Below are 25,341 nucleotides of genomic sequence, written 5' to 3' on the forward strand. Positions count from 1 at the left end.
AGAATAAATATTCTTTCTTCCCTCTGTAGCAAAGTACCAATAAAGCAAATCTTCTCGACCATTATAATTGCTTATCCGGCACGCTCGTCAGAGTTCAAAACCAAATGGATAAACAACTCGTAAAGCAAAGTACCAATAAATCAAAAATCTTCGTTTTATCCATTAGGTCCAGCCTTAATATCCGGCACGCTCGTCAGAGTTCAAAACCAAATTCCACCAAAAAATAAAATAAAATCATCAGTTATCACAGAAAAATCGTGTGCTTCGCAGTTGAGCCGCGCGTCCCTCCATACTAAAGGTCTCCTCGAAATCGCGAATCGCAAAGCGCAACCTCCCTCTCGCCTCGTCGAATCGAGCGATTCCTCACCTCCGAAGTCTCCGAGCTTTCCCAACTTCTTTCCGCTTCTCCTTTTCCGCTGCTCGGCATCCAGCGATGGCGGCGGCGGCGGTGATGGAGCAGGGCGCGGAGCAGTTCAGGGGCCAGGCGCGCCTCCCGCAGTTCGCGGCGCCGCGGCGCTACGACCTGCGCCTCGCGCCCGACCTCGCCGCGTGCACCTTCGCCGGCTCGGTGGCGGTGTCCCTCGGCGTCTCCGCGCCCACGCGGTTCCTCGTGCTCAACGCCGCCGAGCTCGACGTGGCGCCCGGGGCCGTCAGCTTCGCGCCCCAGGACTCTGACAAGGTAGCTGCTTGCTCGGGCGCTCGCCACGGGTGTGTGTGCGGGTGTGTTTGATCTGTCCGTGTCAGGTTGGGGATTCGGTGGGTGTGACGCTTCTGGGGGTTTGTGGGTGCGAGGTAGGGTTCCGAGGTGTCCTTGTAACCAGTGCCTTACAGTTTTGATCTATTTGGGCGAACTTCCTTTCTACCATTAGGCTGCTAGGCCTAGTCGAGGGAACAAGATCGATGTCTACGAGTTTCAAAAGTTAACATATATTTGGTGACCCAAGCTTATGGATTGTCTTCTTAGAAGTTATAACAAGCTCTGATTTTTGTAGTTCATTTATGGAATTTCATGATCTTGTATTCAAGGTATTCTAGATTAGGAGAAAAGGATCATTGCGAGTAAAAGTCTCATATCGTAGGCGTTGTAGAGATGTGGTTCAATTGCTTACATATATTGATATACTTGTTGAAGCATAATAATTTTCTGTACTTGGTATGAACTTTGTCAGTTGTAATTTATACTTACCTTAAAGTTAGGATCTGTGTTTTCATTGCTTTCTATAGGTCTATGTTTAGATCTCTGAGTGGAGAATAGCAATGTTACACATGGTTTCTGATTTTACAGAAGGGTCATGGTTGAAGGGTAGTAGTTATGATTGAGGGTTCAGGATGGTGTTGCTAACAGTCCGTCCACTTTGCTTGCTCTGTATTTATTCTGAATTGTGCTATCTTTTGCATCAGGTGCTGCAACCTGTGGAGGTTACCAATGTGCCAGAAGATGAGATCCTGATCATTCGCTTCAATGAGGAGCTTCCTCTTGGGGAGGGAACTTTGGCAATTGCATTCCAGGGAACTTTGAATGATAAGATGCATGGATTTTATAGAAGGTAATCATTTTGTGTTGTTAAGCTTTGTTTGTAAATAAAGCGACATATTTGTAATGCAATTGTTGCTGCGTTGTTGTCTAGTGTGTATGAGCTCAATGGGGAGAAGAAGAATATGGCTGTGACACAATTTGAACCCGCAGATGCAAGGCGCTGCTTCCCATGTTGGGATGAACCCTCTTTTAAGGTTTACTGCTTTGGTTTCTTTCTCGACCCCTTTTATTCTTTTATGTGTTACCATATGTTTGTTTTTACTTGTATTGCATGGGGGAGTACGTGTGTGGAAGCCTGTATGAGGCTTATGGAGAAGCCTCTTTCAAGCTTCACCGCTTTGTTGTACTCCTTTAATTCTGCGGTGTTACCATTGTAATGAGTTTGCTGCCATTGTATGAGGGAAGGTGTGTATTGAGCCTTGCATGGAGCTTATGTACAAGCTCAACACAACCTAGTGTTAAGGATAAAACAAATTCTGTTTCTCCACATGGACGTATATGTGCTCGTGCATGTAGATTGAGATTCCTTGCTGTTATCCCTTTGTTGAGTCCGTGGATATTGTATGATCTCATTCATTCCACCCAATTTGATGGTTAGGATTTAACTTCCATCTTTTCAAATGCTGTTTAAAATGCATAATTGGCACAGAAGGAACGTTAGTGTCCTTAGATTACACAGCAAACATTATCTCGTGTCTAACTGTTACTTCTTCCCTGCAGGCTGTATTCAAAATTACTCTAGAAGTTCCTTCTGAGAACATTGCTTTGTCAAATATGCCAGTCGTTGAAGAGAAGGTCAATGGTTCTACCAAAATAGTCTACTTCCAAGAATCTCCAATAATGTCAACATACTTAGTGGCCGTTATTGTTGGCATTTTTGACTATGTGGAAGCTTTCACCACAGATGGTACTGTAACTTCTCTGTCACATTATCTTACCATCCATCTCTTTATCTTTCACCTTATGGTGGTTCATGCCTTGAATTTAGTTGACTTATACCCTATTCCTTTGCAGGTACTAGGGTCCGTGTTTACACACAAGTTGGTAAGAGTGCCCAGGGAAAGTTTGCTCTAGAGGTTGCCGTGAAGACATTGATCCTCTTTAAGGAGTAACTCTCTTAGCCTCCTCATTATTTATTGGAAAGTTTGCTTATGCTTTTGCTATAGTCCACATTAGATGCATAATTTTTGTTATTTTCGAATTTTGATGCTGATCCTTACCAAGATATTCTGATCTAAATAATACTACTCTTACATGATTATTGTCAAAATACAGACATATATGGATAGATGTGCATCTGCGAAGAATTAAGTTCTATAGGTTGATTGCATTCTGGGCATGTGTGTAACGGCATTCCATTGGAGGCTTTATTTCTCAATATCAAGTAGTTTTTTTTTAAATGTTACATTATGAGCTTATTTCATGTAATGAGTTTTAGAGCGGGCATTTACATGATTCAATATTGACGATGCAATGATGCTGATGATACAATGTTGGCTTTTTCTAAAATGGCATTCATGACTTAAGCCTTTCTAAAGCAAAGATTTTTTGTGACTTGATGATTCATCAAGGTTGTGCTGCTTCCAAACCTTTCAAGCTATGTCAGTCTTGTGTAAATTTGATGATCTTTTGAGGCATCCGCGTCTCATCCTCTGTTTGCCTTAGTATCACACAACTAAAGCTCTCTTCGTGGTTTCCGCTGATGATGATTTCTTTTGTTGGCAGTTACTTTGCTGTGCCATACCCCCTCCCCAAAATGGATATGATTGCTATTCCTGATTTTGCGTCTGGAGCAATGGAGAACTATGGCTTGGTTACATACCGTGAAACAGCTTTGCTATTTGATGAGAAGCACTCTGCAGCTGCCAATAAGCAACGGGTTGGGCACTACTGATATTTATTGTTTCAATTATTTGTACTAAGCTGGAAATATGATTCACTGTCGTCATTAGGTATTTTAACATGACACATCAGTCCAAATTGTTTGAATCAGACATAGTGGACAATGCCGAACCTGATAATGCAACTATTTCTTTTACCAACAAATTTAATAGTAATAAGCGCAGAAGGATGTTACTCCCTCCAGTCACAAATACTTCACGTTTTGGACAAGGTTTGGTTAGACTTTTGAAACTATGATTATCAATTACTTTAAAAATATTTAGTTTGGAAACATGAAATCAGATGTGTAAATTATTCTTTAAAGTACTTTCATAATCTTATAAATTTATTGGGTTTTATAAATATATTCTAGTAGAAAACAGTGGTCAAAGGTACACATTGGACAATGTTACCGGGACTTAGACACGGGTGTTGTATCTGACTCGGATTAGGGTGTCCGATTCGGTAAGCTCTAGAAAGTAGGATTTGGGGTTTCGCCTAATATATATGTATTTCATTATTAAAATAATAAAAATAGGTAAGGTTTTAAAAGAAAAGGAAAATCTAGAGTGCAACTCGGCCCAACTCTCTTCTCCTCCCCCCCTCTCTCTTGGGCCAGCTGAGATAGCAGCCTGTTGGCCGGGTGGTTCGGCCCAACTCCCCTTCCTTACCCTTCTCCTCCTTAGCCCGTTCTCCTCTCACTTGTCTCTCTCTCTCTCGACCTAACGGTCTCTCTCTCTCTCTCTCTCTCGTGCTCACATCAGGAGAAGTGTTACCAGGACACGTCGGATGTGTGTCGCACTGTCATGTGTGGCCGCGCCTATTCCAGGAGGAGGCGTGCCCGTGACATCCGCCGAGCCGCTGGAGGCGCACAGGCCGCACAGGCCGCGGTCACCACGCCGCATGCGGAGGTTGTTTTAGGAAGTGGCTAGATTAGTTGGAAGGCCATGCATGTTCCCCAAATTTAGGAGCAATTAGCTCAAGGGTAGCCGGCCATTGGGCCTATAAGAATAATTGTAATCGGTGATTGAGGATTAAGAAAGAACTATTACCTAATTCCTCTCTCTCTCTTCTTTCCAACAAAGCCTACGGCTGAGGGGCAAAACCTCGCCGGAGACGACGGATCGCGACTACGAACTACGTAGTCGAGGTTCCGCTACCCAGGGGTTTGGTGCCCTTGACAACCTGGTATCACGATCCAGGCGTTCCTCATCTTCCCGATCAGCCCCACACCCACCACCGCAGCCGCCACCCCCTGTCTCCACCACGCCACCGCCGCCATACCATCTCACCGCCATGAGCGACGCTGCAGCTGCTCAAGCCGCGCAGGCCGCCATGCAGGCCACCCTGGAGTCCCTGGTGCAGTCCATCAAGACCCTGCACACCTCTGTCGAGGCCAACGCCCAGGCGATCCAGCGCCTAGACGCGGCAGTCGCACCGGCTGGCGGGTCGATGTCCTCGTCGCGCACTGGCTCGGGGGAACACCACCAGGATCGGCCGCCCCGATTCCAAAAAATGGATTTCCCGCGCTATGATGGCAAGTCCGATCCGTTGATTTTTATCAATCGCTGTGAATCGTATTTTCATCAGCAGCGAATTATGGAGGAGGAGAAGGTCTGGATGGCCTCGTACAACCTAGAAGACGGCGCACAACTATGGTATTACCAGGTCCAGCAGGATGAGGGCACCCCCTCCTGGCGCCACTTCAAGGAGCTCCTCCACTTGCGCTATGGGCCTCCTCTTCGCTCCAACCCTCTCGGCGAACTGGCGGCATGTCACCGCATCGGGACGGTCGAGGAGTACCAAGACCTCTTCCAGGCCCTGTTGCCGCGCGCAGGCCGGCTGGACGAGGAACAGCGCGTCCAGCTGTTCACCGCCGGTCTCCTCCCACCACTCAGCCACGATGTGGAGATCCACAACCCCCAGTCGCTGGCGGCCGCCATGAGCCTCGCTCGCAAGATCGAGCTCCGGAACAGCTACGTCGCTCCGCCAACTCGCGCGCCCGCGCCGGGGTGTGACCGGGCTCTCCTGCCGGCACCCGCGCCCCGTCTCGCGCTCCCGGCGTCCCCGCCAGACAAGACTGCCACGACCACCGTCACGGAGGAGGGCCGTCCCGTGCGCCGGCTGACCCAGGTGGAACAGGAAGAACGCCGGCGTCTTGGGCTCTGCTATAACTGCGACGAGAAATTCGGGCGCGGTCATAATCGCGTCTGCAAGCGGTTGTTCCTCCTCGACGGCGTGGAAGAGGAGGACGTCGCGGACACGCTGACCACGGAGGCGCCTGGGGTTGAGGAGGACATGCCCCACGTCTCCCTCAACGCGATCGCCGGCATCCACTTCAGCGACACCATGCAGATCGTCGTCACACTGGGGGGTTCGGTCCTCACGGCCCTCCTCGACTCGGGCTCCACCCACAACTTCATCGCTGAAGCTGCGACGCACCATTCCGGCCTACCGATCCAGCACCGCCCCCGCCTCACGGCCACAGTGGCCAACGGTGAGCGCGTCTCCTGCCCGGGCGTCCTTCGGCAGGCGTCGTTCGTCATCGGCGACGACTTGTTTCACGCCGATCTCTTTGTGATGCCTCTCGCCGGCTATGATCTGGTGTTGGGCACCCAGTGGCTCGCCACCCTGGGACCCGTCCTCTGGGACCTGGGCGCCCGCACGATGGCGTTCCAGCGGCAAGGCCGCGACGTGCGCTGGACGGGCGTGGCGACATCCGACGCGCCTCACCTTCACACCACAACGGCCAGCGAGTCCTTGCTGGACGAGCTGCTGGCATCCTTCGGCGACGTATTTGCGGAGCCCCAAGGCCTGCCACCTCCGCGTGCCCGCGACCACAGCATCACCCTCAAGCCGGGCGCGCACCCAGTGGCGGTTCGGCCGTACAGGTACCCGGCGTCCCATAAAGACGAGCTGGAGCGTCAGTGCCGGGCAATGCTGGACCAGGGCATCATCCGCCGCAGTGCATCCGCATTCTCCTCGCCGGTCCTTCTGGTGAAAAAGGCAGACGGCGCCTGGAGGTTCTGCGTCGACTACCGGGCATTGAACGCGCTCACGGTAAAGGACGCGTTCCCCATTCCCGTGGTGGACGAACTCCTCGACGAGCTGCACGGCGCCAAATTCTTCACCAAACTGGACCTACGTTCGGGCTACCACCAGGTCCGGATGCGGCCCGACGACGTCGACAAAACTGCGCTCCGCACACATGACGGCTTGTACGAGTTCCTCGTCATGCCGTTTGGACTGTGCAATGCTCCGGCGACATTCCAAGCTCTCATGAACGACGTGCTGCGGTCCTTCCTTCGCCGGTTTGTGCTTGTGTTTTTTGATGATATTTTGATCTACAGCAAGTCATGGGCAGACCATCTACGGCACATTCGCGTCGTGCTCACCCTCCTGCGCCAGCACCGACTCTTCGTCAAACGCTCCAAGTGCGCGTTCGGGGTGTCTTCGGTCGCCTACCTTGGCCACGTCATCTCCGCCTCGGGCGTCGCTATGGACCCGGCCAAGGTGCAGGCCGTCCACGACTGGCCGGTGCCCCGCTCCGCGCGCGCCGTCCGCGGCTTCCTCGGCCTCGCGGGGTACTACCGCAAGTTCGTCCACGACTACGGCGCGATCGCGGCACCACTTACGGCGCTCCTCAAAAAGGAGGGCTTCTCCTGGAACGACGCCGCGGCACACGCCTTCGACGCGCTCAAGCGGGCGGTCACCTCAGCCCCAGTATTGGCGCTGCCGGACTTCGCCAAGGAATTCATCGTCGAGTGTGATGCCTCCACACATGGCTTCGGGGCGGTGCTCATCCAAGACAAGCACCCGGTGGCCTACTTCAGCCGTCCCGTCGCCCCACGTCACCGCTCCCTCGCCGCCTACGAGCGGGAGCTCATCGGGCTGGTTCACGCCATCCGACACTGGAGGCCGTACCTCTGGGGGCGCCGGTTCCTTGTCCGGACGGACCACTTCAGCCTCAAGTTTCTCCTGGACCAGCGGCTGGCGACCATTCCTCAGCACCATTGGGTGGGGAAGCTCCTGGGCTTCGACTTCTTGGTCGAATATAAGCCCGGCGCGGCTAATACAGTGGCGGACGCGCTGTCACGGCGTGACACAGCCGAGGGCGCCCTCACAGCCATCTCAGCGCCGCGGTTCGACTTCGTCGAGCGCCTCCGTCAGGCCCAGTCCTCCGAGCCGGCGCTGGTGGCCCTGCGGGACGAGATCCGCGCGGGCACACGCGGCGCTCCGTGGGCGCTGGTCGACGACATGATCACCTTCGACAACCGCCTCTACATCGCGCCGGCATCTCCACTGCTGCTCGAGATCGTGACGGCGGTCCACGACAACGGCCACGAGGGAGTCCAACGCACACTGCACCGACTTCGCCGCGACTTTCACATCCCCAACATGCGGCAGATCGTCCAGGACTTGGTGCGTGCATGCTCGACGTGCCAACGCTACAAGTCAGAGCACCTCCATCCAGCGGGACTGCTCATGCCGCTGCCCATCCCGACGGGCGTTTGGACCGACATCGCCCTCGACTTCGTGGAGGCTCTGCCCCGGGTGGGTGGTAAGTCCGTCATTCTGACTGTGGTGGACAGGTTCAGCAAGTACTGCCACTTCATCGCCTTGGCGCACCCCTACTCCGCCGAGTCGGTCGCGCTGGCGTTCTTCCGCGAAATCGTGCGCCTGCATGGAGTGCCGCGGTCGATGGTGTCCGACCGGGATCCGGTCTTCACGTCCACGTTTTGGCGCGAGCTGATGCGCCTGGTGGGCACCCGGCTCCATATGACGACGGCCTTCCACCCCCAGTCGGACGGGCAGTCCGAGGCCGCCAATCGGGTGATCGTCATGTACCTGCGATGTTTCACGGGTGACCGGCCGCGCCAGTGGCTCCGTTGGCTGCGTTGGGCCGAGTACATCTACAATACGGCCTATCAGACGTCTCTACGCGACACGCCGTTCCGCGTGGTCTACGGCCGTGACCCCCCCACCATTCGGTCCTATGAGCAGGGCGAAACCCGGGTCGCCGCCGTGGCCAAGAACATGGAGGAGCGGGATGCCTTCCTCCAGGACGTCCGCTACCGCCTTGAACAAGCACAGAAGGTCCAGAAGCACCACTACGACAAGCTCCACCGCCCCGTCGCATACAAGGTAGGAGATTGGGCCCTGCTTCGCCTCCGGCAGCGCGCGGCTTCCTCCTTGTCGCAGCCCATGACGGGCAAGCTCAAGCCCCGCTACTTCGGGCCCTATCGCGTCGCCGAAATGATTAACGACGTCGCCGTCCGCCTGGAGCTGCCACCACGTGCTAGAGTGCACGACGTGTTCCATGTCGGCGTCCTGAAGAAGTTCGTGGGGCCGCCTCCGGACGCTCCGCCACCACTTCCGGCCATTCACCATGGCGCCATCACTCCGGAGCCGGAACGAGCCCTCCGCACTCGGCAGGCGCGTGGCGTACGCCAGGTGCTTGTGCACTGGAAAGGGGAACCGGCGGCATCAGCAACATGGGAAGACCTCGACTCGTTCCACGACAAGTATCCATCATTCCAGCTCGAGGACGCGCTGGACGTCGAGGGGGGGAGAGATGTCATGTGTGGCCGCGCCTATTCCAGGAGGAGGCGTGCCCGTGACATCCGCCGAGCCGCTGGAGGCGCACAGGCCACACAGGCCGCGGTCACCACGCCGCATGCGGAGGTTGTTTTAGGAAGTGGCTAGATTAGTTGGAAGGCCATGCATGTTCCCCAAATTTAGGAGCAATTAGCTCAAGGGTAGCCGGCCATTGGGCCTATAAGAATAATTGTAATCGGTGATTGAGGATTAAGAAAGAACTATTACCTAATTCCTCTCTCTCTCTTCTTTCCAACAAAGCCTACGGCTGAGGGGCAAAACCTCGCCGGAGACGACGGATCGCGACTACGAACTACGTAGTCGAGGTTCCGCTACCCAGGGGTTTGGTGCCCTTGACACGCACTGCGTCGGATGCGTGTCGTGCCGCGTTGGGTGCGAGTTGACATGTGGATACGTGTCGACACCGCAAAAAAGTTTCGGACACGCATGTCCCGGTAACGCTGACATTGGAGATCGCGTCATGTCCAAAACGTCAAGTATTTTTTACTGCAGGGAGTATAAGTCATTCTGTAGAGGTTTGATTCAGATATGCATTAGCTGTTTGATTGTTATATGCTGTCACACCAACCTTTTGACAATTATTTGTTATTTTATTCTTGTCTATGCTCTCTCCAGGTTGCAGTTGTTGTGGCACATGAATTAGCTCACCAATGGTTTGGAAATCTTGTGACAATGGAGTGGTGGACACATCTGTGGCTTAATGAGGGTTTTGCGACATGGGTAATAAATTAGAACAAAAAGCAACTGAAAAGCTTTATATAATTGTATGTTGCTCATATGATTTTTTTTTTCACTGCAGGTTTCCTACTTGGCTGCAGATCAGTTCTTTCCTGAATGGAATGTTTGGACTCAATTTCTAGAGGAATCTACAACGGGTTTCAAGTTGGATGCTCTTGCTGGGTCACATCCAATTGAGGTAACAAAAAATTCAGTGATGCTTGCATACTTTGCCATGACTGTATATGTGGAAATTTACAGAAATATATTTAACATTCGAAGTGAATTTGGAGGTCCTCTTCATGGGCGTGAGGGTTGATTGCTTGTCGACAAACCAGTCCAGAAAACTTATATGATTGACTTTATATTCAGTACACTCTTGTTTAGTGGCAAAACATTGGTGGATGACTCTATTGGAACTTAAGTCAGGATACACCCATCAAAGTTTATGTCATATGGATGTTGTGAAATATGTTCTACAACCAGCTAGTCTCCAACATATAACTTGACGTTTAATTTTGGTTGTTACTCCCTCCGTTCTCTTTTAGATGTCGTTTTTCCCTTGGCACATGGAACATATATCAGATTGGACGGTATTCTTCCATCTCTTCTGGTGAGAAGCGGTAGATCATGCGCCCTACCACCGTCGCTGTGCGATCTGCTGCGCCCGCGGCCGAAGATTGGGGTTTGTCCATCCTTGCGGGTGTGGAGCCTGAGGGTGGTGCTGCCGGAGTTGGTGCGGATGCGCGGGGACGCTGGCCGCGTGTGCCCGTGGTCACCGCCTGTTCGCGCCGCTCGAATGCACGTGAGAGACTCATCGCCATCTCCAATCACTATGGGTTTTGCATCTGCACATCGATGCTCATTGGTTCCTGCAGGATAGACATGAAGAGTTGTACCTGTTGTGACTCGGTGAGTGGACCCGTGTGCGTCAGCAGCTCCAGGAACCGCTCCTGGTAGTCGGCCACCGTGCCCGTTCGGCGGCAGGTTGCCAACTCACCGAGAGGATTGGCACGCAGGGGTGGCCCATACCGCAGGTGGAGGAGTTCGGCGAAGCGGCGCCAAGATGGCGTGCCCTCCTCGCGCTCGATGTGCATGTACCACAGGTGCGCCACGTCCAGCAGATTGAACGAGGTCGTCCACACTTTTTCCTCTGCAATTCTCTGGGCGTGGAAGTACGACTCACACTGGTTGATGAACGGCAGTGGGTTGCCTTTGCTGTTGTACTTGGGAAAGTCCATCTTGTGGAATCGTGGAGGGAACTCGTGGTGGCCCTCGGCATGGGCGCACGAGCTGTCGTGCCAATGGCGCGTGTCATCGCTGCGGATCGAAACGAGCTCCCGTTGTTGTGTTTCGAGCCGCATGATGGTGACGTGATGCACGGCCTTTTGTTGGGTGACGTCGCCCAGCGTGGAGTCCATCTTGGTGAGTTTAGTGATGATGGTGCAGCGACGCCTGAAAGGCGGTGGCTAGCGCGGTGTTTTCACCCATGGCGGCGGTACCAAGATCAATGGAATCTGATACCAGAATGTTGTTCATCAGTGCTTGGAATGTCGCCATTCGGCATGACGAGGAATTCATACAGGTCGTCGTGTGTGCGGAAGGCGGTCTTCTCGACATCCTCCGGGTGCATGCGCACCTGATGGTAGCCTGATCGGAGGTCCAGCTTGGTGAAGACCGTCGCGCGATGAAGTTCATCGAGCAGCTCATCTACCACAGGAATGGTGAATTTGTCTTTCATCGTGCTATCGTTAAGAGCGCAGTAATCGACACAAAACCTCCATGACTCATCAGCCTTCTTCACCAACAACACTAGTGAAGAAAGCAGAGGTGCTGTGTCGGATGAGACCCTGCTCTTCCATCGTCCGACATTGTTGCTCTAACTCATCCTTGTGCAGGACTAGGTAGCGGTACGGGCGGACAGCCACCGGCGCCGTGCCAGGGAGCAGATGAATACAGTGGTCCCGGGACCGTGGCGGTGGTAGTCTTGTAGGTGTGGCGAAGACGTCCCCGAACTCGGCGAGCAGGGCCTCCAAGAGCTCGGGGTCGGTGAGCATATGCAGCTGGGGGCTAGCGGGACCCGACACACCGTGCCATGACACCCGGTGATCATGGTGCCAGAATGACATGGTGAGGCGGCTGAAATCCCATAGGATAGGTCCCAGCGTCGCGAGCCATTGAGTGCCCAGCACAATGTCGTACCCTCCGAGCAGGAGGATGTAGAAATCCGCCACAAATTCCTCATCGGTGATGGCGAAGGTGGCGTGACGGAACACCCCGACGCACGGCACGCGCTCGTCGTTGGTGACGGTGACGTGGAGGATGCCGTGGAGCTGGTATCGCAAGTCGGTGCGCGTCACCGCGGATGTGGACACGAAATTGTGAGTCGAGCCCGAGTCCAGCAAGGCTGTGAGCATTGTGGAGCTGAGGGAGATGGACACTTGCATCGTCTCGCTGGTGTGGGTGCCGACGATGGCGTGCAGGGAGATCTGCGGCTCTTTGGTGGTGTCATCTTGCGTGTCGGGGTCAGGGAGGTTGTCATCGAGCTCGAGGAGGAAGAGGCGCTTGCACAATTGATTGTGGCCGTGCCCCTACTTCTCGTCGCAGTTGTAGCATAAGCCGAGGCGACGACGTTCTTCCATCTCTTCCGGCGAGAGGCGGCTTCTCGTCGCAGTTGTAGCATAAGTCGAGGCGACGACGTTCTTCCATCTCTTCCGGCGAGAGGCAGCGGATCGTGCGCTCCGCCACCGTCACCGTGCGATTTGCGGCACCCGCCGCCGAAGACTGGGGTCTATCCGTCCTTGCGGGCGTGGAGCCTGAGGGTGGTGCCGCCGGAGTTGGCGGGGATGCGCAGGTACGCTGGCCGCTTGTGCATGTGGCCACCGCCTGTTCGCGCCGCTCGAATGCACGTGAGAGACTCATCGCCATCTCCAAGCACTGCGGGTTTTGCATCTTCACATTGATGCTCATTGGTTCTTGCAGGCCATATGTGAATAGCTGTAACTGGTTGACTCGGTGAGTGGACCCGCGCGCGCCAGCAACTCCAAGAACCGCTCCTGGTAGTCGGCAACTGTGCCCGTTTGACGGCAGGCTCCCAACTCACCAAGAGGATTGGCATGCAGGGGTGGCCCATACCGTAGGTGGAGTTCGGCGAAGCGGCGCCAAGATGGTGTGCCCTGCTTGCGCTTGACGTGCATGTACCACAGGTGCGTCGCGTCCAGCAGATTGAACGAGGCCATCCACACTTTTTCCTCCTCTGCAATCCTCTGTGCGCAGAAGTACGACACGCCGGTTGATGAACGACAGTGGGTCGCCTTTGCTACTTGGTAAAGTCTATCTTGTGGAACTGTAGAGGGACCTTGTGGCGGCCCTCGGCATGGGTGCGAGAGCCGTCGTGCCTTGGGCACGCCTCGTCGCGGCAATGGCGAGTGTCATCGCTGCGGATCGGAATGAGCTCCCGCTGCTGTGTTTCAAGCCACGTGATGGCGACGTGATGAGCGGCCTGCTGCTGGACAACGTCGCCCAATGTGGAGTCCATCTTAGTGAGTTTGGTGATGATGGTGTCCAGCGACGCCTGAAAGGTGGTGGCCAGCGCGGAGTTTTCACCCATGACGGCGGTACCAGGATCAATGGAATTTGATACCAGAATGTTTTGGCTAGGTGGTTGGGGATGGTTGCGCAGGAAGTAATTGCGCTCGACAGGAGGGCAAGGTTTGATCCCTCGCCGCCCCGGAGCTATGGTGGACAGAACGGAGCTTTGCACCGGGAGTTAGATAGGAGATCAATTATGCTTGCGTTTATTCATTGAGCTGCCGCCCTTTATATAGAAGCGTCTTACAATCTTGCTAATCAATCCTGAAACAAACTAATAGCAATCCCAACAAATCCAATCCGAACTAACTGAAAACTAACCAAAACTATCGGCAAGCACTAATCCTGGGCCTAGGCCGTGGCGCTCTTCTTCTTGCGTCAGCCATACGTGATGCCCCACATGACAGGTAGCAATCAAGTCTTCCACCTGTGACATGTTTACCCTCTCTTGATTGCTCCCACTTCCCACATACAATTAATGGCACCCAATCCGCCAATCCACCACACTCATTCAATCCAAATTCTAGTTTCCAATAGCTTTTAATATGTTTTTTTAGGAAAACACCACCTACAGAATCTAAAACAACATCTATTATTTTCAGGTGGACATAAATCATGTTGATCAAATAGATGAGATATTTGATGCTATAAGCTATAGGAAAGGAGCTTCTGTCATTCGGATGCTGCAAAGCTATCTTGGAGCTGAGATCTTTCAGGTTTGCTTTACTTATTCATTAATCTCTCTCCTTTTCTTTACATTTTTGCACAGTTCGAAGCAATAACATAATAATTGCGTGGCTGCAATATAATGTAACCCGACCCTATAGTCGGTGTACTTTTGGAATGCTACTTCCTAGTTTACATAAGCTTTTGTTAGAACTTTATTCTGTTTTTTCTTTCTTAATACACTTGGACAATTGGGCGACATGCTAGACATAATCTTATTTGCATTAAGACTATTCTTTGGGAACACAATATTGCAAAATGCACATAAATTTCATATTGGCTGTCACTTGTCAACGTAAAATATCTTTTCAGTGGTAACAAAAAGTTGTCCATCGGTTCTTCTTTTTGCTAGAAATCTCTGGCTGCATACATCAAAAGATTTGCGTATTCAAATGCAAAGACAGAAGACCTCTGGGCTGCCCTTGAAGAGGGGTCTGGTGAACCAGTTAGAACATTAATGCATTCATGGACAAAACAGCAAGGTTATCCTGTCATCAATGTGAAACTCACAAATGGAAAGCTGCAGCTGGACCAGGTACATTGCAGATTTCTTTTTCTGGAGACATGTTTACAAAATCCTGTAAACTTGCAAGTTTTTTTCTCAGTTTGCAAAATCAATTTTAGTTTCTAGTTTAGAGGCTTTCTGAAAATCTTTTGGTCTTGTCTCTTGCAGACACAATTTCTATCAAGTGGGTCCACAGGAGTTGGGCAATGGGTGGTTCCTATCACACTATGTTGCTGTTCGTACTCACGCCAAGAGAAGTTCCTTTTTCACGGCAAACAAGGAGATTTCAATTTATCAGGGCTCATGGAATGCCAAAAGAAAGACGGCTTCTGGATTAAACTTAATGCCAACCAGACCAGCTTCTATAGAGTGAGCTATGATGAGGAACTTGCATCCCGACTTCGATATGCAATTGAGACCAACAAATTGAGTGCATCAGACAGATACGGTAAGTTTTCTCAGCATCTTCTTGCAAGTGTATCAATCTTACCCTGTCCAATTGTTCTTACAATGTTATTGTTTGATACAGGTGTACTTGACGACACTTATGCCCTCTGTATGGCTGGCAAACAAAAGCTGGTCTCCTTGCTGCATTTGATTGCTGCGTACAAGGATGAGACCGAGTACACTGTGCTTGCACATGCAATCAGTGTACTGTTCTTTCCACTTGAAAAGTCCTATGTTTTTTTTAACGTGAAAAGTCCTATTATTAAACATTTAAACTTGATTTTGTTCTAAGCAATTTAAACTATTTGGCTCTATAGACAAGTCTGAACATTGCCGAGATGATGGCTGTTGCTGCTCCAGAGGAGTTGGGTAATCTGAAGAAGTTCCTAATTGATTTCCTCGAGCCATTTGCAAAGTAAGCATATTGCTCAATCATTCTGTAGTGGAAGAACATTTTGTATTGAGATCTTGCCTAACCTTTCAAGAATCCTTTGCAGGAAACTTGGTTGGGATGCTAAGAGTGGTGAGGGCCACCTGAATGCTTTGTTAAGAGGTACACTCTTTACCGCTCTCGCCGAACTTGGCCATGAGGCTACCATAAATGAAGCTGTTCGTCGATTCAATGTCTTTCTGGAAGACAGAGAGACACCACTCCTCCCTCCAGATGTTCGAAAGGTTAGCATCTTAACGAAATTAAATTTGTGTATATAGATAACTATGAAAACTTGAAAAGTCTGTTCTGTCCACTTGTTCTTGTTTTGTTTTGTAGGCTGCATATGTTGCTTTGATGCAGACAGTGAACAAATCGAACAAAGCTGGCTATGAATCACTCTTGAAGATTTACAGAGAAACTGATCTAAGCCAGGAGAAAGTTCGTGTGTTAGGTGAGTTAAATATATCTTTTTTTACCATTCAAAGGTGAGATTGTTTTTTGGGACCTCATAAAATTTCTGACCCTTTTCCTTGTAGGTTCTTTGGCATCTTCCCCTGACCCTGATGTTGTTCGTGAAGCATTGGACCTCATACTTTCACCTGAGGTAACAAACATGCAATAAATTATACAAAAGTTTCTGTTGTTTATGCTAATCATATAGCTATACTGGTGGACTATTGTGTAGGTCACATCTCACGTGGCCCTGTAACATATGCTATACAATGTTTTCCATACGCGGCTAAACTTTGTTTCATCTTACCGGAACACTCATATATTCCATACGCAGGTAAGGAATCAGGACGCTATATTTGTCCTTAGAGGGGTGAGTTCTGGGGCACAAGAGGTGGCATGGCAATGGTTGAAGGTATTTACTGACGTTCTCCTTTTCCTCAGTTAGCCTTGCAACTTTCTTCATACTACGTGCTAACTCCATGCCCGTTGTGATACAGGAAAACTGGGACTACATAACAGAGTCCTTCTCTGGAACTCTGCTTACCTATTTCGTTACCATAACTGTCTCACCGGTACAGATCATAACCTACTTCTCATCACTCTTATAAGTACCTACATGAAAAAATTTCTGACACATCGCAAAACATCATTTCAGCTGGCCACTGATGAAAAGGGCGATGAAGCAGAGGAGTTCTTCAAGAGCAGAACAAAGGCGAACATCGCAAGGACCGTGAAGCAGAGCATCGAGAGAGTGAGGATCAATGCCAAATGGGTCAAGAGCACCAAGGGCGAGGCCGACCTTGGCAATGTCCTCAAGGCGCTTGCTCACAAACATTGAGATGAGATGGGCGCCATCTTTTGTGCCCAAGGGGATGCAAGTTGTGTGCTCTAGAACAAGTGGATTAATAAAGGGTACTCATGCGATTTGTTGCATGTTCCTTGAGTTGCCTGGTGCATAGATTGTTACGTACTCATTTTTTCTTGTCATGTTGGCGAGAGTTACCACCTAGAGTAATTTGTGTATGTCTTCTGCACCTGCTTTTTTATGTCTGGATTCTGGATAGACATGCGCAGATCGAATGCAACTTGATATGCTACCAATTCGCAGCTCTATATTACTCGCTAGCAGCTCTGGGTGTGGAACAAAGTGAATTCAAATCTTATGAAGAAGTTGTGATCAACCAACAGTGAAAATAAACTAGCATATCACGACGGTCCCCGTCCTGTAAGCCATTCGCTCCCCTCGCCGTGCTCCTCTCCCGTTCCCCCAGTAGGCATCTCCACGCCACGGGGGCTGTGCGAGAAGAGATCGAGGGTCGATTGATGCTGGGGAGGCGTCGAATCCCTTTGCTGCAGTGCCGGGACATGTTGGTTGATGCCGGGAGCATGGGGATTTTGTTTCCATCTTCTTATCAGCAGCTAGATAGATGGGAGTATTACATCTGTTGGATGCTCCACTCTTCGTAGTTGATTCAATCAGTTGTCAACTAGTCATAGTGCCTGCCTCATGGCATGGAAGCTTTAGTTCTCAATTGTACATGCTAGAGTTTGTTTTTCGCATATCTCGCGTTTGTTCTGGAACTTCGTTGAGTTATGGAAATGGGTTGCAATTTGCAAATCTCATTTGATTGCCCAACATTATGCGTCAAAAAACAAAAAAAATGAAAAGGTGAGTGTGTCCAGCTTTTGCTAGTTGTCCCTTGCTAGTATGGCTAGTGGTTAATTGAGCGAAAATGCGCTAATTGTTATCATGCCGCTGAGATAGAGTTAAAAAACAAGCAGAAAAAATTTCTCAGGTACCGTGTGTGTTGGCCACTTGGCCTGGTGATGAAAGAAAGGAGGCAAACCGATACAACAATTTTTTTTGCATTTTACTATGTTACATACATGCACACCTTAAGTTCCCTTTGTATGCTCCCCTTATCTACATGCTAACAATCTCTTCTGGTTGACCGAAACTATGTCAGGCCCCCATCATCAGATGCTGCAGTCCATGACCATCTCGTCTGAGTTAGGATCTGAACAAGCAAAGACAGCAGTGGTTTTCCAGACCCAGAAAGAAAATCTCCTGTCTGTCTATAGTCTATTCGGTTAAGTATGCTTGATTTTCTTACTGCCATGGAACACTATTACGAAATTGAGACATCATCATTGCTGAAACTATATGGTGCAGAGCTTGAACAGTTTGTGCTCGTGCTGCTGACCTGGGCAGCTTCATACTCGTGCCCAAGATTGCGCAGCCTGTTAAGCTCTGGCAAGATTTCCTTTCCGAGATCTGGCCTGTCTTTCTTCCGTAGCTCTGCGCATCGCAACGCCAGCTTTGCGAATTCCAGAGCCTCTTCCACCGGCCAGTCCGTCACCGTCGGGTCAAGTATCTCCTGGAAGGCTCCTCTCTCTATGGCATGCTCGACATGATGCGTGAGCCCCATGGGTGATCTTGCCGTGATGATCTGGAGCAGTAGGATGCCGAGTGAGTATATGTCAGACTTCGTGGTGAGCATGCCTGTCTGCTGGTACTCGGGGTCGATGTAGCAGAACGTGCCGGCTGTGGATGTCATCCTGTACTGCGTGACATCGGTTGCCGACTGTGGCACCAGCCTTGCAAGGCCGACGTCGCTGATCTTGCTGATGAAGTTGTGGTCGAGGAGGATGTTGGCGGGCTTCAGGTCTCGGTGGACAAGCGGTTCCGGCTTCGCCTGGTGGAGGAAGAGAAGGCCAGTGGCAATGTCGGCGGCGATCCTGAAGCGGATGCTCCATGGGATTGGCAATGTTTTACCTCGTCTGCAGAGCCGGTCCTCTAGACTTCCATAGTCCATGTACTCATACACTAGGCAGCCGTACTCTGGGCAAGCTCCAAGCAAGAGGACCATGTTTGGATGCCGCATGCAGCTAAGTACTTCAATCTGCAAATTTGTCGTAAGCAAGCAATTTAGGAGATAATTCTGCTATAGGTATGATTCTACTGTTGTCATAGATATAAATACGTTGATCATGACTTCATGCACATAATTGGCAAGCTACTAATGGTTAAAATAGTAATGAGTACTAGTAGGAAGATTGTAATGTCCTGAAAGAAAAAAAAAACAAAACCGCTTCCTGAGAGTGAAGAAATTGTTGCAAAAAAAGGGGGAATGCTGCAGGTGTTTGACGGTGTTCTAGTAGTATCTGGATAAAAAAAAAGCTGTTCAGGGTAGACTGACAACACCAATCAAGAACTTAATGGCGATAATTTCATAGATTTCCATGTAGCACAATCTGTGGTTGCTGTATCAAATTTACCTCTTGCTGAAATTGTTTCCTTCCCTGTGATGCGTCTGGTCTTAGTATTTTAATAGCAACATTAGTATGATCCAGTACTGCTTTATATACTGGTCCATATCCACCTTCTCCTATCTTGAGTGCCCTGTCAAATTTATGAGTGGCAGCTTCTATGTCATCAATGGAATATCTCCTGTACCGGAGATCATTTTTGTTCAGTGCATCAGTTGCTTTCTTTCTATCCTCAGCCTCCCGTTTTGCCTTCCATTCTGCTCTCAATCTCTTCTGCGCTTCGAGCTCTGCAATTTTTTGCGCAGCTTCTGCTGCCTCCAGTGCAGCTCTGCACTTTGCTTTCTCCATTTGAACAAGTGCAAGAGCTTCCTCTTCTGCATTCCTTAGCTCTTGGTACTTTTTGGACTCCTCCATCTTCATCTGGTGCATCTGTGCTGCCTGCAGTTAGATCATTGTTCATATATCAACACCTGGTTAGTTCAGGAACTAGTTAAATTTATGCTTAAGGCCAGCAATACAGAAGCAAACACACCTTCTGTTTAGCATCAATAGCTTCCTTACATGCGGAGTTATACATCTCCATTGTCTGTTTCAGTTCCAGTCTCAACCGTCTCATTTCAGCTTCAGCATCCTTCTGATTTCAAGTGGAACAAAATAAGAGTTTGTGTTATGATGTAGTCCCATACCTGGAATGATTGCATGTAAGGTTAACATGATGTTTTCAAAGTACTTACCCCAGCGGAACTTAGGCTTTCCATGGATACCGCTGAAGAGAGCTCCAGAGAGTCAGCGAAGTCCAAGGATGGTAACTCCATGCTCATCGGGAAATCAATGTCATCTGAAAATGAACTGCGAGTCACCGAGGGCCTTGGCGGTGCTATAAAATCGATGTAGTCATCAAAATTCTTTTGGGGTGCTGTCCTTGGCCTATCCCTCGATGGGGCCTTTGCATAGGCAGATAATCGGTCCACCGATGTTCTATTTGCCTTCGGAGATGATTGATGAGAAACCTTCTTCCAGTCCCCTCTTGAGGATCTGTTTAAAAAGTCAGAATGTTTCTTTTAGTTGATACTAACAAGTTTATTTTTTTTAAACATTGGTAAAAACAAAATTTGAAAGTGAAGAGCGATATGACTAAGAAAGTTGTTAACAGCCACCATTGTTGATTCCAATAGCAACCGAATTGGTACAGTAGCACTTGAGATTAGCGTACAATATGAAAGAATTGTTGATTCCATACTATTTCCCAGTTATAAGAATGGAATTGTTTCACAGTTACGCAATGTAGCTAGTGAAGTGCTATTTATCCTCATAGACTTACCTTGAGAATGCATCGGACTCTAAGTTTGATTGGGAGTATTGCTTTGGAGGGAGAGTAGCAAAGGGTGCTGGAGCTTTGGCTGCCTTCACCTGGATGGCCTTTCCCTTGTGTATGACATGTACTGTGCAATAATCTGGCGCCATCTTCATCAAGCATGTTGGGACATCAGGATTTCTAAATCTTCTGCACAGTACAATGTTCATGCCTGTTTTCAGTATAAGCATCAAGGGGATGTAAAGGTGCGCAACCATGGAAGATGAATGAGTACGTAAATGTACCTGATGAATGTGTTCCTAGTTGATGCCCCGACGACGATGTCTGTGATTGCGTGGCTAGTGGCATATTCAGTTATTGCTTTGGAGACGTCACTGCCATCCAAGAACACCTCCTTCAGATGCATCTGCCATTTACATATGGCATTAACGTAAGTATTGCTTGCAGTTATTCGGTTCCATTCTGATATTTCCTTCCTTTTTTCAGAATAGAATGACTCCTCTTATCCTAATATTGGAACATTTGATGCCAGAATCTTTTTTTAGGTATTTATAATTTAACTATATATAGTTCCGTGTAATGTTTTTTTATAGATAAATACTCTGCAGTGATATTATTTATATGCTAACTCAGCCTAACAATTACCAATATTTGAAAAAGACAGTATTCAATTGGCACTTACCCCTTTACGAGCACAATAACCTCTGTATGAGATAAACAGTTGTGCCATCTCTGGGTCCGCCTCATCTTTGCCTCCATGGCCTGCTTCAGCTGTAGCATGGTCATATGGAACAAGATAAGTGTTGATAAATCAAACCATGTTTTCCAGAATGTAAAGGAAACCATGTTGAATTGGAGAATGGGTTTGATTTGCCTCGTTATTAAGTGAAAAGAGTTCCTGCAGATGGTTTCATGTAGTGATGGGATCAACTAAAATGTGTACCCTATCCAGTCAAAAATACTTCTACTAAATATATTTATAAAATCTAATAAATTTATAGGATTATGAAAGTATTCTTCGAAACAAATCTATACATATGATTTTCATGTTTTCAAACTAAATATTTTAAAAGTTATTAATGGTCAAAGTTTCAAAAGTTTAACCGAATCTTGTTCAAAACGTCAAGTATTTGTGATTGGAGTATTAATTAACTTGCGGAATATAACAATGGAGGCTAGCGACCGTTGAATCTGCAGAGGTGTCGCAATTAGTCAATCATATTAATTTTGGAGCAATTTGAAAAACATCATCCTACAAACCAATGTGCATTTCCTTGTGTCCTTACATTTTCCTGCAAACTTCGTTGACAATTTACTTGGCTAGCATTCAGCTCACCGCATCATGACAATAATGATTATCATGTTGTTACACAAGGTAACTAATCATGGGAACGAAACTTTTAGGTTACCATCATTTATGGATTACTACCTACTTGTAAAATCGGCTAATTTTTAGGAAATTGGTCTGCTCTAGTAGGACTGGTTTAGCACCCTATGGCTGGAAACTGGACACGCTTATGATTGCAAGTTAGCCTAATTCAGAGGGTGCTGAGATGTAGAAAGACATCTTCTGATTTTACTTACATTTGGCGCAGATTCATATTTCTTGACACAAAAAGATTGAGAAAAGTGCCTACCGTTTGGGTTATTGTTTGCCCTGACATGGACCAGCTGGAGCGTGCTGCCCCTCGCGAGGAGCCGATCCACCGCCCATTTCGCTGCCTGCTGGCTGTTCTTGTCCCGATCGACGGCCACGATGGTCGTGCTATCCTTTGCTGCCTCATGCTCGGCGCTGTGCGAAGATGTCATGGAAAAGGGCGAGAGGTACATCTCAAATGGTGAGCACCACCCTCTCGCAAACACAAGAAATCTGCTTCCAATCCAACTGACAGATAGAAAAGAAAGAAAGAAAGAAGCAAGAGCGGCAGAGGCGAAGAACAGAGGGGGGAGAGAGAGAGAGACAAAAGGGGATTTGTCTCTCCTCCTCCTCTCCCTTTGCCTTATTTCTCGTGCTCTGCCTGGGCCTCCCCTCCTTTCTTTCTGTCGTGATCGAGCCACCCAGAACTGCAATGGGTCTTCAGGGAGCTGCGCTGTTTGCCAATTTTGGGCGGGCGTTTCTTATTGTTCGGTGGCTAATATTAGAACAGCTTGTCCACTTTTTTTTTTTGGCCCAGTTGTCGTTGACACCTCAAGAAATAGGAGCAGGGGAGGACTTTCCAGCTCCTGTTTGTTGTGTCCAAGCATCTATTTTGGTATCTTTGCACCTTGTATATGTTGGCCAAACTGCCAGTACAGTCCTTGAATGGAGATTGTCTCAGGTCTTCAGTTAGACAACCTGAGATGCAGCAGAACAGAGGTGTCCTGTTGAATTCTGTTGAGTTGTTTGTCAAAGCAGTTTGTTTTCCCAACAAAATGCATATTGTCGCATATTATTATTTGAAAATAATTTAAGGCCCCGTTTGGAATAGGAGTTTCTTTTTTGAATCATGAAGAAATTAAACTATTTCCTTTGAATTTCTTGTAGAAATACTCTGAAATCCTATAGGAATTGAACCATTTCCTGTGAAATTCATGTGCCGCAAACAGGCCCTAGTTTAGCAGAACTTCAAATTTGCATGTGAGTGGTTTTACATGTTTATTCGCCGCAGATAGAACAACTTTTTTTGGGCGCGAAGGATTATAAATTAGTTGTGATTCGTGAGTGTGAACAAGTTGCCACTAAAAGCATCTCTAACAGACCCCTATATGTGTAGCCTTCCCAATAAGATTTTCTCCTAATATCATTGTACTCTTCAACAGACTCCTAATACCTAATTTCCTATATCCCAACGGCTATATTTTTAAATGGCTACAATTCAAACCATGATATTTTTAATAACTATTTTTAAACATATAAATATTAATGGCAATTACCATTCAAGTCATGGTAATAATAGTTACAACTCGGGCATAGGCAATGTAACTCTAGTTACAACACTGATAGGTGCATTGTGACCGTAGTTACCATTCAAGTCATGATAATAATAGTTACAACTCGGATATGGACAACGTAACTCTAGTTATGACAACTGGCAGGTACATTATGACCGCAGTTACCATTCAAGTCATGGTAACAATAGTTACAACTCGGGTATGGGCAGCGTAATTAGAGTAAACGGAATTACAACACGCACACTATGATAAAAGTATTTACGACATGTAGCAATCTATAGGATTTGCACCATTGTATCGTTTCAATACGAGCCATATCTTACATATTGCTTTAATTTTGCGAGATCGATATGATTTCTATGAGAAGAATCAAGCTATCGTACATCCAACATATCATGAAATTAATCAGTTCTCAGGCCTAAAGTCTAATGGCAGCTAGCTTAGGACTTCACTTGCCACATGTCTTCGTACTCCCTATATACAAAAATATCAACATTGGAGATTACCAGGGATTAGAACTCGATCTTTGTATGATCAGCTTGTAACTGACCTGCATCAATCACACCATATTGACAATTAGTCACCTGTTTCTAGAAAGCAAAATATGGGTTGGTTGTGTGGGGTAGAGTCGTGTCTAAACGACTTAGAGAGCACTGATTGTTACCGAGGAAATAACATGTTAGGAGCGGATTGTTTCATCGATCTGCAGCACCAGAAATGAGATAATTCAAGCTCACATCTGTGTGCAGGAGTGTAGGCAAGTTGCTGAAGTCAAGTTGTAGATTCATGGTCGCGAGCTTCATGGACAAGAACTGAAGGTGTAATAAACAGAAAAAAGTATCGGAATTTCTGTTGCGATGATTGAACGCAAGAAATAAGCCGCCGCTCGCCGTCACCTCCTCCACCTTCGGCTTCACTAGGCCCTCGCCCCCGCCCACTTTGCACCTCTTCCCCATCCGACTCCTTTGCCTCCCTCACTTGCCAAACCAAAATTCAGAATGAGACCAACACATCACGAACTAGAAAGCTAGACCACGGCAGAACCCTCTCCGCACTGCTCGTTCCCCCCACCTTGCCCAAGCAGGCCTCATCACCCTTCCCACTGCTGGCTCCCACGTGCGCCTTCCTCTTTTTGGCATTGCCGCCTGAAGGGATCAGTGACGTCCTAAGAGGGGGGTGAATTAGGACACTTAAAATCTATTCGGCTCCAAAAATTACACAAGATAAACCTATATCAAATACTATCTAAATATGCTCTAGGTTTATCTAGTGTGTCTACTCTATCGATGAAAGCGCTTGCAACCTATCTAAGAGGGTAAATTGCGAGAATGTAAAATGCGAAAACGTAAATAAAGTAGAGAGAACAAACTTGGCACAAGGATGTTTATCCCATGGTATCGATGGCATGAATGTCACCCCTAGTCCACGTTAGAGCTCCACAAAGGATATGCTCCCGGTCGGCACCCGATCACAGCTCTTGAGCCACCAAGTCACAAAGATAAGGCCTCCACCCAGATGAGCCACCAAGCCACCAAGGCAAGGTCTCACCACTAGCCTCCCTTCCAGTTCCTTACCATTGTGATCACTTCGAAGCTTGAGCCACCAAGGCAAGGGTCTCCGCGTTCCCGCACAATCGCCTTGCCACCGCTCCACACCAAGTCAGAGAGTCAACTAGCTTGCCGGAGAGTCACTAAGACTCTAAGGTGCCGACATACCACTTGGTACAAGGTTGGATCACTGCTTGATCCACTCTCTACGCAACAATCACCTAACAACATTCTCTCTAGGCCTATAAGCACTAATAACTCACTAATCTTATGCTTAATGATGATCATTTTAAGCATTTTGGTGGCTTAGATGTCTTCTCATGTGTGCATGAACTTCTCAAGACTCTAGCAGTATGACACACGTTCAAA

The 25,341-nt window shown here is 48.6% G+C and overlaps 2 protein-coding genes across 2 annotated transcripts; one reads left to right on the top strand and one right to left on the bottom strand.

Moving 5' to 3' along the window:
- The first annotated feature begins 306 nt into the window (after positions 1–306).
- LOC133918634 (aminopeptidase M1-A) lies at positions 307–17,010 on the top strand. Its single transcript, XM_062362595.1, has 19 exons — positions 307–679; positions 1,402–1,547; positions 1,629–1,731; positions 2,258–2,444; positions 2,552–2,645; positions 3,263–3,416; positions 9,653–9,757; positions 9,837–9,953; positions 13,948–14,061; positions 14,424–14,606; positions 14,745–15,024; positions 15,106–15,227; positions 15,341–15,438; positions 15,521–15,698; positions 15,793–15,907; positions 15,993–16,060; positions 16,244–16,321; positions 16,407–16,481; positions 16,565–17,010. Exons 1-19 carry the CDS (start codon positions 434–436, stop codon positions 16,745–16,747), a joined length of 2,646 nt encoding a protein of 881 aa, XP_062218579.1. The 5' UTR covers positions 307–433; the 3' UTR covers positions 16,748–17,010.
- Positions 17,011–17,712: 702 nt separating this feature from the next.
- On the bottom strand, positions 17,713–22,568 carry LOC133918635 (U-box domain-containing protein 51-like). The gene is made up of 8 exons (XM_062362596.1): positions 22,132–22,568; positions 21,177–21,265; positions 20,779–20,900; positions 20,501–20,683; positions 19,914–20,214; positions 19,712–19,813; positions 19,189–19,617; positions 17,713–18,812 (listed from the first exon to the last, which is right to left on the bottom strand). The coding sequence occupies exons 1-8, from the start codon at positions 22,322–22,324 to the stop codon at positions 18,039–18,041; spliced, it is 2,193 nt and encodes a 730-aa protein (XP_062218580.1). The 5' UTR covers positions 22,325–22,568; the 3' UTR covers positions 17,713–18,038.
- Between the last annotated feature and the right edge of the window lie 2,773 nt (positions 22,569–25,341).

The sequence above is a fragment of the Phragmites australis genome, chromosome 5 (assembly GCF_958298935.1).
Source record: "Phragmites australis chromosome 5, lpPhrAust1.1, whole genome shotgun sequence".
Lineage (NCBI taxonomy): Eukaryota > Viridiplantae > Streptophyta > Magnoliopsida > Poales > Poaceae > Phragmites > Phragmites australis.